The sequence below is a fragment of the Ylistrum balloti genome, unplaced genomic scaffold, assembly GCF_031769215.1.
Source record: "Ylistrum balloti isolate Yb309-2 unplaced genomic scaffold, AGI_CSIRO_Ybal_v1 Utg369850, whole genome shotgun sequence".
NCBI lineage: Eukaryota > Metazoa > Mollusca > Bivalvia > Pectinida > Pectinidae > Ylistrum > Ylistrum balloti.
This window is the reverse complement of record NW_026782003.1, coordinates 2,944,390-2,957,264: the sequence shown is the minus strand read 5'-3', so window position 1 is coordinate 2,957,264 and position 12,875 is coordinate 2,944,390. Positions and strand designations below refer to the sequence as shown.

General features: G+C 36.0%; 1 protein-coding gene across 1 annotated transcript in view; it reads right to left on the bottom strand.

The window, feature by feature from the left end:
• The window catches only part of LOC132545581 (ankyrin repeat domain-containing protein 50-like), a 38,881-nt gene extending 26,595 nt beyond the window's left edge, over positions 1-12,286 (bottom strand). The window contains exons 1-2 of the mRNA XM_060209272.1: positions 12,149-12,286; positions 6,611-9,386 (exon numbers count right to left, since the gene is read on the bottom strand). Coding sequence (XP_060065255.1) covers positions 6,611-9,091 — 2,481 coding nt within the window. The 5' untranslated portion in view covers positions 9,092-9,386; positions 12,149-12,286. The remainder of the gene's footprint in view (positions 1-6,610; positions 9,387-12,148) is intronic.
• Between the last annotated feature and the right edge of the window lie 589 nt (positions 12,287-12,875).

Here is a 12,875-nt window from a genome sequence, read left to right as displayed (position 1 = left end):
GATATATTTAGTGTCAAATTTCATCAGATAGATGCTTAAGTAATGTATATTATTACCTGTTATGAAACATTCTATATCTCTACATGTACTACTTATGACTTAGAGCTGATATTGTCCATGGCCAACAACAGACTTTTCAGTTAGCGTGATGGTTTCTTGATTAATTTCTTACATCTTCTCTCTTAATTTTCTTTCTTTTCACATCATACCTTAAACTGAACCTTGAAATTCTCTCACTTTTTTAACAAATTCAAAAGATCTGAAATTTGCCTCTAAAGGCAAAATTGGAAAGTCATGTGACTGACATGTCTTGAAATTGAGAAAACATGGGTTTTTCTATTTAACTTGAATAACAGCATTTACAGAACCAATATACATTCATGGATCTTAAGGTACAATATATACAGTTACAAACACGAAATTGTTTAACAGAAAAGTTTGCTAACTGTAGCTCAAATAAATCCGATCTCTTCACTGCTTTAGAGTTATAAAGGGTGTGATTTATGACGAATCTACCGAAGTAAATTACAGCACAAACAATAATAAAAGCACTAAACATTATACAATGTGTTTACAAGTGTTGATATAGTAATTTACTGTTACATCAAGTCTTCTGTTTATTAAAATTGTACCTTTTATTTACTCTGAAAATTTATGATATATCACAAATGAGTAAACAGCGATTTCACTTTCAGTAACGAATATTTTAGAGACAGACAGTTCAAGTTTTCCAAGTAAACAGCAAATACAGTTTAAAAATGTGTACAAGTGCTGACTTTTTAAGTGAAAGCTTATCACAAAATAAAGACAATTAAATAATACATATTTGAAATTGGAGCTGTGTGAAAGGAAACATCATTTCCATGAAGAGAAGATGAGGCTGTATAAAGTTGAAATGAAGACATAAAACATGAGAAAAGTACCTACAAGCGTTCATTCCCATTAAAATTTTACTTCAGTCTCATGTACAAAAATATATTGGGCTAATAGATAGGCTTTTAATATGAACTCTAAGGTAAGAAGTCTAAGTACCAGGTATTACAGCCTCTCACTTCACTTGTTTTTCATTGGTTACACGATGATCATGAAAGAGCATCACAACAACACACACTACAGAGGCCCATCCAGAATAAGTGGGTGCTGATATCAAGCCTTGTCTAACACCCCTCAGGGATTTTAATGGCATTAAAATCAATCTACTCACTACACATACAATTGATAACTTTTTGAATAAATTTATAATGTAGGGTGTGTAATAATTCTATTTACTAAATAAACATTAAGTTGTACATCATACACCAAGTTAGTATGAGTCAGGTCAAATTACTTTAAATTCCTAGATTTTTATCAACAGTAAAAATATGTCACTTTTGACAAAGCTTTTGCCCCATTCCTCAATGAAGAGGTATGATTGGATTTTTATCAGGTCATTTCTGTCCCTGAGGGAAATACTGTGGTTTTTATTTTATTGAAGTTATCTGACACACATATGTCATTGTGACACCTTCAGTGTCATATACAACATTTGGACACCATCAACATTACAAAGTGCATTGTGAAAAGATTTGCTCTCTTAAATGAAGCTAATAGTACACTCTTATTTACATCACAGATTACCTAAACTACTAAAGCTCTACATACATAAATGCACATTTTCCCGAAATAAATTACGTCTGTGAGTCATAGAGAGGCTACAGTGCATAAAGGACCAAAAGCAATATAAAAATGTTCAATACGAGGCAGAACTTTCTCAACAATACAAATTGTTTCACATTCTTCTCTCTACTCCAGTGGATCCACAAATTGATCGCCTATTGATAACTGGTGGTTATGCCTGGTATCACAAAATATAATAATTTCTTCAGCCGAAAACTTTTTATCAAAACATTAAACTAACTACAAGGAATCAATTTGTGATTTAGACCAATGAATGACATTTTCAAGACAAAAACTACCAACAAAGCAGATTTTTATCTCCCCCCACATTTGCATATTCAAATCGATAATCAAGCAGTAAAAGCTCCTATGTCTTCATCATCAAAAAGATTTCTTGTTGCCATGGCTACCATGATAATAATGTTAGCTTTAAAATGCTCAATGATAATTAGGCTCTTTCTGTGACAAAGATGAAAAGTAATTTTGAATTGCTTGAGACAAAATTGCAGTATGATGTATGGTTTAGTCCAGACATGAAAAAATATTTTTGATTTTTAAGCATGAACTATGACAAATGCAGGTGAGATTGGGCAAGGCCCTATCAAGGCCTCTATAATGGAAACACTGCAAAAAACAGACTACTGGTTGCTTTTATCAGTTTTCCTGTTGTCAAAATTACAAAGTATGCCTGGTTCCTCCTCCAAATTTCCAGACTACAAGTGCTCATTACAAAATTATCTCCAAATTGCATCATCACTCCTGGTCTGGTATTTATTTTCCACCCCTTTAAGGGAAGTTCACTAAGTGAATGTCATTTTCAGATGTCAGTTGCAAATTATGTTCGATCTTACTTTTTAACTAACAATATTAAATAGGTTACACATTATTTTCAGGAAGATATCCACATTTCTTTTTAATGTGTTCCTGGCAGCCATTTACACATCAATGTCTTCCTTTTAAAGGAGTTACTGTCATGTTCTAATTACTGTACTCAGGGCACTGGCCTTGTGTCCGATGCGATTTCTAATTTATTTAATTTCCCTATCCTTCCTTCTGTCATTATTCAATTAAAACGTAAAAAAACGAAAGAAATATCAGTAACGTCTTCCGAAATTAATTGCTTCGTTCATGGACGGTAAAACCTCCATAAAATTTGTACATTACAGGAAAATGTGAGACTGCTACACATCTAAACTCAGCCACACTGAATTTGTATATATAATATGCTCATTAATTCAAAGATTTTGACATAAAATGTAATATGGCCTTAAATCAATGAGTGTGCTAAACGCTTGACAAGAACCAGCACTCAATTGGTAGAAACCATAAGAGAGACATATTACAAAAACTATTTAATAACGAATGTTCAAATGGATATTTTCAGAGATATAAAAGACACAACTACATACAATATAATGTATACCAAAGATCAAGAAATATATTTTCACATTTGATTTTGTATACTGATAGTCTGTGACCTTTTCCTGTACTTGTATTCAAACATCAGAAGTGTTGGCTTTTCTAATGTTTCTATTTTCCCATTGATGTCTTGCATATATAATTACACAAATAACTGTTTGTGATTACCTTGCAACATAAATGTTGCTGAATGTGCAAAAAATCGGTAAAGTTACAATAAGAATTCTACTTTGTAGTTTCTTACGGCAGTATATACAGATGACATCAGCCAAGCAAATCTATTTTAATTCAGGTCTATGTTAAAGTGTGCACTGCGTGTAAACCTATAAACCTAATTTCAGGACAGTAAAAAATCAATAAGAAGGAATGTTTTATATATTGTATTACAGATTTACTCCTCAGGTGTCCTTGTCTAGAAGTCAATTTGACAGCTCAAGAATTTGTTACCCGCCTTTCTTGCTGTACAAGAATTTGAGTGCAGTTTCTTGAATTTCCATTTGTCTTGTACAAGTAGAACAAAATATATGGATACTAGTCAGTATACCTGCTAATATATCTGATTGTCAATCTGACCACAGAAATACAAATTTACCCGGGAAACAAAAACACAAAATAACTCAGCACAACTTGCATGTTGATATCAATAACATTTCTCTTTAATAAAAAATTATAGGTTGTTTATTCACTATATTGCTCAAGGGAAATCTGAAAATATCACATCAACACGATTGACAGAAGAATTGAGTTCCTATATTATAAGGTTCATTGATTTGGCCTAGATTTATATGAAATGGGACAGCAGGTCTTTGACCTTATATATACAAAGATTGATTTCTTTACATCAGGTAATAGCTGGTCGCTTAGAGAATTGTGGAGCTTTTATTTCGTTGAGGCGGGGACAAATTTGACATCTACATCTTTCAAAAAACGACTTTGTTATGATAAAGCATTAATGCAAATGTATTATACATAAACCTATTCTGAAAGTTTTATCATATTTTATATCTATGTACCATATTTTACCTATAGTAAGCCCACACCCTGGCTGATGCCTTATCCTGCTGTTATACAGATACTGGCCAACAACTTTTGTAAATAAAATCCACAAGTTAAGAGGTCCAGTAACTATTTTACTGCCTTAAATATGCATATAAAGATTTAATCCAAAATAACATTACTGCTTTTAAATTTTTAGATTCAATGTTTGGCTATAATTGTGATACCATTATGAAAGCCTTAAAAAGTAGATACTGGGTATGCATATGCTAACTAGCAACGAACTTACTAACGTAGGTATATATACAACTACAAAAAGGTGGCTTTATCAGTACTATCTACAGTGCATGCGACATTGATGAGATACCCATATCAGGCTTCTGTACAGCAAACTGTCTCATTATACCAGGTAACACAACTCCTATTAATAATTGATGTGTTGTATTGTCAACCTTTAAACCCTATAACCAGTTTTGTTAGTTTTTAAGGCATTCTACTGTTAATAACCTAATGAAAACAATCATGAATTACTGAGAGGCTTGGTAACTATATCTGTATGATTGGTACAAGGAAGCTGTTGAAGAAGACGATCACATTCGGACTGATAGGGATAGATATTCCTGACATATGTAAGAGTAATATCATTTAATGAAAAATACCATATGTCTGTAATTTCAAACTTCATACACAAAAATACTACATCTGTAATTTCAAACTTCACGCCTGAACTTGTATACAATTTCTACCCTACCTTTGCATACCAAGAATTGAATGAAATGTTTTAGACACCTACATACAAAAGAATCACGAATATATGAATATAATGAATTATAATGAGAAGATTGGTTCTTGAGACGACACCTATATGAGCCAAGTTTATCCTATTTCATAAATATCACATTTGGGCTTGTCTGTCAAAATTTCATTCATATTTTCACTTGACCTACAATGCTCCCAGAATCTCACTGTCCTACACACCCCATTGGTGAACAGTAAACAAGGCCGAGACAAGGTAAATACCAGGTGCTCATCCATTGAAAGCTTACAACACTCTTCATCTGTGCCTGACAACAAACCAAACGCTTTCACACTCTCCAATACTAAATTAATGTTTGGTCAGAACCACTTACAAATACAAAAGCATGAAATATGGAAATTGGGGAACTTCTCCACAATGGTTTAAGCTGAAGTGAACACAATCTGTGTGACCTTCATTTAATGACCCCTAATTCCTTGTTGTGTTTATTCTGTTAGTTTACAAATATTAATGGCAGGAAGCATATTTGTTTTATTATCATTATGTTGCAGAGAGGAAATGGTTCTTGCTTTCTGCAATATTATCATTCCGAAACATTGGCATTTTGACAAACCAGATGAATCTCTAAATATAATCTAAGAAAAAATCCAAATTAAATTGAAAATAAAGTAAAGAGCACAGTTTAATCCATACTCTCAGGAAGAATGAGGGTGCTTTAGTAGAAGGAAGTCGCAACTCCCATGCAACAGGTCAGGATTATGTCTGTCACATAATGCAAGTGTTACCAACCTGATTTCAACCCAAAACCTAAAACAGTAATGGTTTATACTGTGTTAGAGATCATCTCTATCAGGTGGGAAAGACCAGCCACATAAACCACCAACAAAAATTCCAATTACCACTAGGATAGGAACCATCATAGGCCATGCATGCATTATAACACAAGGGTCGGCCATTAACAGCATCCAGATGGCAATTCTAAACCGACCTGTTCCAGAACTTGATCCAGTATCCTGACAAGGGATTACCCTTGGGAAAAACTGTTTGACCTATATCTTTTTTACTACATAGCAAAAATGAAAAGCAGATCATGAGAAAGTCACACATTGCTGTAATAATTGAAAACAGGTTCCGTAACAACCTCACAGTTTCCTGTCAGCAACTTGCTGCTTCCACTATATCACTTTTTATCACTTCTGTAATCTGATGCAATGTACATTATTGATACAGCTCAAACAGCCGAAATGTTTGTTTTCTCAGTGGTAGTGCAAATAGGATAGTCTTGTTTTCTGTCCAGGAATGTCACAGTGCAACACTCTGCTGTCAACCGTATTGCAACCAATAAAACACCCAATATATGAGACATATGAGTGCATATAGTACAAGCTCTGTAGAACAGCTGGCTCTTTCCAGTACAAAAAAAAGGGATATTTCAGACTTTTTTCATTTTGATTTTTTCCATATCCCCCCCCACTTTAGCCGTCTCCATTCAGTGACGAATGACATCTGCTTTACTCTAATAGACTTAATGATCTCTATCAGCAGCTAAAAACTGGTGTATTTGCTAATGACACGTAATGTGTAGTAACTCACAAAGATAGCCTATTCACAAACAGCTGTTCTTTTTTTAAACTTATCATTTACATAAAATGTGAATATAAATGATGCATTTTTGTTTAAGTTGTATGACATATACATTTAGTGAAATCTCTGTATGAGTGATAAATGATGTAATTTTAATGATATAATGCATGTCTACGCATGAAGTTTAGATATACATACCCCAACATGTCCTTCATAAGCAGCCATATGTAGGGGTGACCATCCAGCATTGTCCTTATGCATCTCATCAAGACCACGGTCAAGCAGCTGCTGGACAATATCCACATTACCCTGAGCAGCAGCAATACTCAGCACAATCCTTCCTTCAGAATCTATTGTATCCACAGCACAGCCCCAGAATAGGAGCTGGTTCACAATCTTGGAGTGTCCCATGGACGCTGCAGCTAATAAAGGTGTCCTGCCTTTAGTGTCTGAATGATCACAATCCGCATCAGAATCAAGCAACAGTTCACAAACGTCCATGTGACCTTCACAAGCAGCCACCAACAGTGGTGTCATACCATCCTTGTCCTGGTGATTGACCTCTGCTCCTTGCTCTAACAGGATGCTGACCACTTCCTCATGTCCTTGACTTGCAGGAATACACAGTGCTGCCACTGACAATGCTGTACGACCATCACAATCTTCATGGTTGATATCCGCATCGTATTTCAGAAGGTGGTTGACAATTTCTGCATGACCCATGTAAGCAGCAGCAATTAGCGCTGTTCGGCCCTCATTATCTGCCTTGTTGACATCAGCATTATGTTTTAGTAATTTCAAAACAATTTCCTCATGACCACCCCAAGCTGCAGCCCTCAAGGCCGTTCGCTGATCAGCGTCTGCATGGTTGACATCAGCACTGGCACTCAAAAGTAAGCTAACAACATCAGTGTTTCCACCCCAAGCAGCTGACCGAAGTGGTGTCCAGCCATCTCCATCTGCATGGTCAACTTGAGCACCAGCCTTCAGAATTGCAGCTACAACTTCTGGGTGACCTTGTCTAGCAGCTAAGTTCAAGGCCGTTTGACCATTCTTGTCAACCACTTCTAATTCCACAGATTTTGACAAAATAAAGTTAACCAGTTCCAGATTTCCTTGGTGTGCTGATGTATGTAACAATGTCCGACCGTTACTGTCTATCTGATTGACAGGAATATCAAGTTCCATTGGAAGCTTGGGTTCAGCTTCTGCTTCCTCTATCATGCTTGCATGAAGACTTGCTGTTTGTGCCTCCTCAGAGTCCTCTGGAGGCTTCGCACCAGCGTCAAGCAAAAGTTTGGTAACCTTCTGTTCCTTGGGCACACCTGCTGACAAGCTGTCCTCTACGTTAGCTCCTGAGAGCAACAATATCTGTACCAAGTGGTGATGCTGGAGTGGCTCCTGTAAATTAGCCTTCACCAGATGCCCCGCAAAATCCTGTACTTGCAGAGCAGTTAATTTGGGGCCATTTACCATGGAATGCATCGCCAACATGCCATGGCCGTCAGCCGCCACACATAGATACTTCTGTGTACAGTGCTTCACATCTAACAGCCACTCCGCAAAACTGTGATGGAACAGTATTTTGCACTGATCCTGTCCTTCTATCAGTATCTTAGATAATAGCTTTAATCTACCTAGAAATTCCTTCTCAGTGAGTGTCGTGTTTTTTGTCCTCACACACAGAAACAGTTCCGACTCACACAAAGGTGTTCGCGAGGCCAGAATCACATTCAAAATTGGTTGTATCTTGGCAAATTGCTTCCTAACAAATAATCTTTGGCACAACCACAAATACAAACCATTCAATGTTCCGGGAATTTCACGAATTTCTCTCAGCATGATAAAATTCTCCGCCACACCATCCAACACTTTCTCTAAATATAGGAAACATCCATTGCTTTTGATGTGTAGCTGGTTTAACATTTCCGCAGTGTCCCGACTGAGATGCTGTCGTAATTCCTCCTCCTGGTCCAGGCGACACAGGATATATTGTTGGACATCACGAACAACATGAGATTTCCTCAAATCATCCAGACTAATTTTCCGAAATCCTGTGAACAGTCGTGTGACTGACTTGCTCTGTTTACGGGATGAGCACACCAGTAATAGCCACTTAGGGAAATCTGTGTGATGATTGGCTAATAACTCGGCAATTGTTTTACTGCCAGTAGTTCTGTCACTGGTACAGGTTAAATATGACTCGTCAACAGAGTCCACAAGCATGAACAAGGTCTGTTTTGGTGACTGTAAGGAAGAAAGTGGTTCCAACACGGCCTTTTGGAATGCCACATCAGGATTTTTTTCACATTCACTTGGACTAATCAACTGTTGTATTTCTTGGGAACTAACCAGCTCTTTATAACCACTGATCAGATTGGACTCCTGTAATTGTTTAACAAGGTCGCAAATAAAACTAGCCAGTGACAAACTGCCAATGTCATGAGCCTGACAGAAATGGAAAGCCAGAATTCTCTTATTTAACACTTTCTGCTTGCCCTGTGATGCTGTTGGCCACACAAGTTCACAGCATAAGGCAGTCTTGCCACACCCAGGTCCACCCATAATCAGAGCACCACAGGTCTTAGAGGAGGGCCGGTTCTCCAGGCAGTGGTTGATTTTACTAAAAGCCCACTCCCGGCAGAAAAAGCGCTTGCTTTTCAACAGACTGTTAGCCATTTTTATACTGCTATCATACACAATTAACTTCAGTGCTAATCACATCCAGATGTTGGAATAATTTGTTCACATCCCTCTGATCTCATGTTAACAGAAATATCACATCAACTATATCCCGACACCTACGTAATCAGCTGTTATTTACATCACACATAATTAGACACTTTTGAATTAATGAGGGAAATAAATAATTATGTCACATGTCCGCTGTTGATTCACCAATGCATCACCAGAAAAACAAGTGTCGTTTTTTCCTCTTTTTAAGGATGATATCTAGATGTGTGTTTTGCATTATCTGAAACATACAAACAAAAATTTGTTAATTCTGATTAATTCTAACAGTAATCATCTGAAATATGCTGAACAAAATTTTCAGTAATTCAATGCAGTTATTCCAGTAATCAACCATTTTCTTTATTGTCTTTTTTTAAAATTACCTACAGTACACATAAGTGTCAGTACACACTATCATAGTCATTCCTGTATGCAAATATTGCCATAATCACCATAAATAAGCATCTGTGTTCATATATCTGTATAAATACACATGTATATTACACCACACAGGAGTTTTTCTGTGTGACCACTAAACCAGAAGTAATTTCTATAATCATAAAACCTATCAAATTCCTCTGCCACACTAACAGACACCCAAAGCTTACAGCTATTTCTATGTAAATTAGTTTAAATTTCAACATGGTGAGACAATAGCTATTAAATGGTGCCACATATCATAGCGTTAAAATGATAGTAGTTTCAACATACATCATACATAAATGTGATTTTAACATTTCAACTCCAGGCCTGTATGTAAAGATAAAGTATATATTACATAATGCAGTTGGGAAAGTGTACAAAACATATCAATATATGTAAATACCAAACAGTTTCACGAAATTGTTAACACATATCAATTACATCAGAGCATTTATATACTTCGAAATAATGGCAAACTACATAATTTTATCCCATTGCCTGCTTATCACACATCCACTTTAAAATGATAGCAGGCTTTTTAGATACCATATTTTTCCTACTATTAAACCCAGAGATAAATTTCAAACCAACAAGAGTAAATTAGTGAAATACCATGATAAAGGTCTGTAGTTTCAGGCCTCAGATTCAATTCATTTACTTCAGTTTATTACAAGTATGCAGAAAATGTCAGATTACACAGGTTAGGAATGGATTATCACATTTATAGGTATGAAGTGTTTTAAAATTGTATAAGTTTGTTAATGTAAGTATCGGCATGTAAGATTGTTGAATTACATAGGTAGGATCAGATTATACAGGTAAGTAGTAACAGTGTGTAAAAGTCAGGCAGATTGTCATGTAATAACAGGTAAATAGAGTTAAATGTTACAAGTAAATTACTTCAGCTTATGAAAGTTAGGTATACAGTGTCATGTTATATACAGGTAAAGTAAAAGTAGTGTCAGATTACAGGTAAATATTGTTAGATTGAAAAAGTTAAGTATAAATTGTCATATTATACAGGTAACATACAAATATACATCAATATATACAGGTAGTAAAAAGCAGCATCATATTCTACAGATCTTACAATTTGACACTACCTGCATAATGTCTGATTATACAGGTAAGGTAGAGAGGTCACACTATACAGGTAACATAAGATTAGCACCAGATTACCTGCGCATGTTAGGCTGATCATGTTACAATGAACCAAAAGCTGGAAAATGGAACAATAATTGATCACTTATCGATCATCTGGGTTTCTTTGGTTTTCCCTTCCTCTTCATATTCTGATAAATTTTGCACAATATATATGACATCACATGAAGAGATCATGCAATCTACGGAAGTTTGACAATCCACCCAGTGAGACAACAAAACATGACAACATGCAAATATAGAACTTAATTCTTGGAATCAATGAATAAGCGATAAATATGACTATAAAACTTTCCTGGGATTTACTTTGGTCTGAATGTATAATAAAATAATTCTGATGTGTTGACACCAAGACATCAGAAACTGAATATTCTTTATCATAAGGGGGTAGCTGAGATTAGGCATTCCTCTGTAATACTAGACATGTTCCCTAGTGCTGGCTATTAGCCAGTGTGCCAGATACACACATGTCCAAACCCTGACCCAGGGGGATACTGTCTCATACAGACACAACAATGGTGCCCTGTTAAAGTTGACTGGATTTTTGTACCAGTTGAGAGGGAGGATGTGATCCAATAAAGTCGACAGACTGAGCTGGTCAAGCTGACCAGTTTACATATAAACGCCAGTGTATTCCATTAATTAGCACGGTCTGTGATGTCCTCGTATGTCAACCTGTCCGGAGTAATAGATAAGGTACACTGAACTCTTTATTAAGATCCCTACACAAATTTATGGACATTTAATTGGTTACATTAGCATCATAGGTAGAGATACAGTGGACTGGGAATACACAGAGTAAGCCAACTGTAATGGGATCGAGCTAATTACTTAAAACTATGTTCATCAACGTGTATTGATACGGTCCAGACTTGACCAATCTAATGTCTGACCGACATCGCTGTCAAAATGTGTATTACCCGCTGTCATATCGGCCTAATTGGTCTTACGATTAAACGAGACCGGAGGCACCAGATCGATTGTTCGACACGTCTATTATCATGCACGCACAAATACTGTTATACACGTGCATGTATTCTGCTTCTCGCCAAGTAGCAAAGGTCATGTAAAATGTGACCTGCCTTTCTCGGAGTCAGTTAATGTCCAGGTTTACAAATAGCATGTGCTTCAGAAAACAAATACAGTCACTATTTTTATCAGAACAAAACAACGAGACATGTTATGAAAATGATCAATCATTTATGCTAATTAATAGCGCTACAGACATGCACGTGACGGTAGCATAAGACAACATTCCATTTATTTTTTCGCCAAATATCATTATAAATTATAGATAATTAAGAGATATGATGGAGACAGGTTGGTCACCTGCTTCGCTTACACTTGTGAAGTGATTACAGTCTTGTTAGACCTACAATCTCGTCTGACCTGCTAACCCTTACAACTATCGGTCTTTACCTGAATCTGGCGATATTATCGAACGTTTCCTCCAAAATGCACTTTAAATCCATAAAATATAAACATTTAATCCAAATGAGTATGGAAATTGAGTACAAATCCCAACTGCAGGCTGCTCTGTAGTATTAGACACACCACGATATATATCCATTCAATGCTAGCCTAGTGTTGTGTGGTTATTTTTATCGCGTGCAGACAAAGATAGCTAGGGGAGTGTCTACATTAAAATATCGCGTTCTCATTGGTCGAGATGTTTCGTTTCAATCAACTGTATCACATTGACTGACATGTAACATTACTACGTGTGTGTTTATACGACAAAGAACATGACTTCTATAGTAAAGTGCTTTTGTGTGTAACTTTCCCCTCAAATATTTATATAAAACATGTACTGATTACAGTAAGAGGTAAATAATTTTGTGTCTGCATGCTCTCGACTCGGGAGGCATGCTCGTCATAATGAAAGTATATTATGTATATATGCCTTCTAAATCAGATTTAAGCAAAATGTCGTCATCCATTAGGCTTAGATTTTCAGAGACCAATGAATGATGGTATCTCCAAGCCTTGTTAAAATGTATGTTTTAACATTTCTGATTGCAGTCGGCAATTGCTGCTACGCTAACTTGAAACGTTCAAAAAAAGAAAAGAAAACCAACACAAAAAATGGAACAGAAAAAACAACATGTACATACGGCGTCATTACATCAAAACAGACGAAAAATAC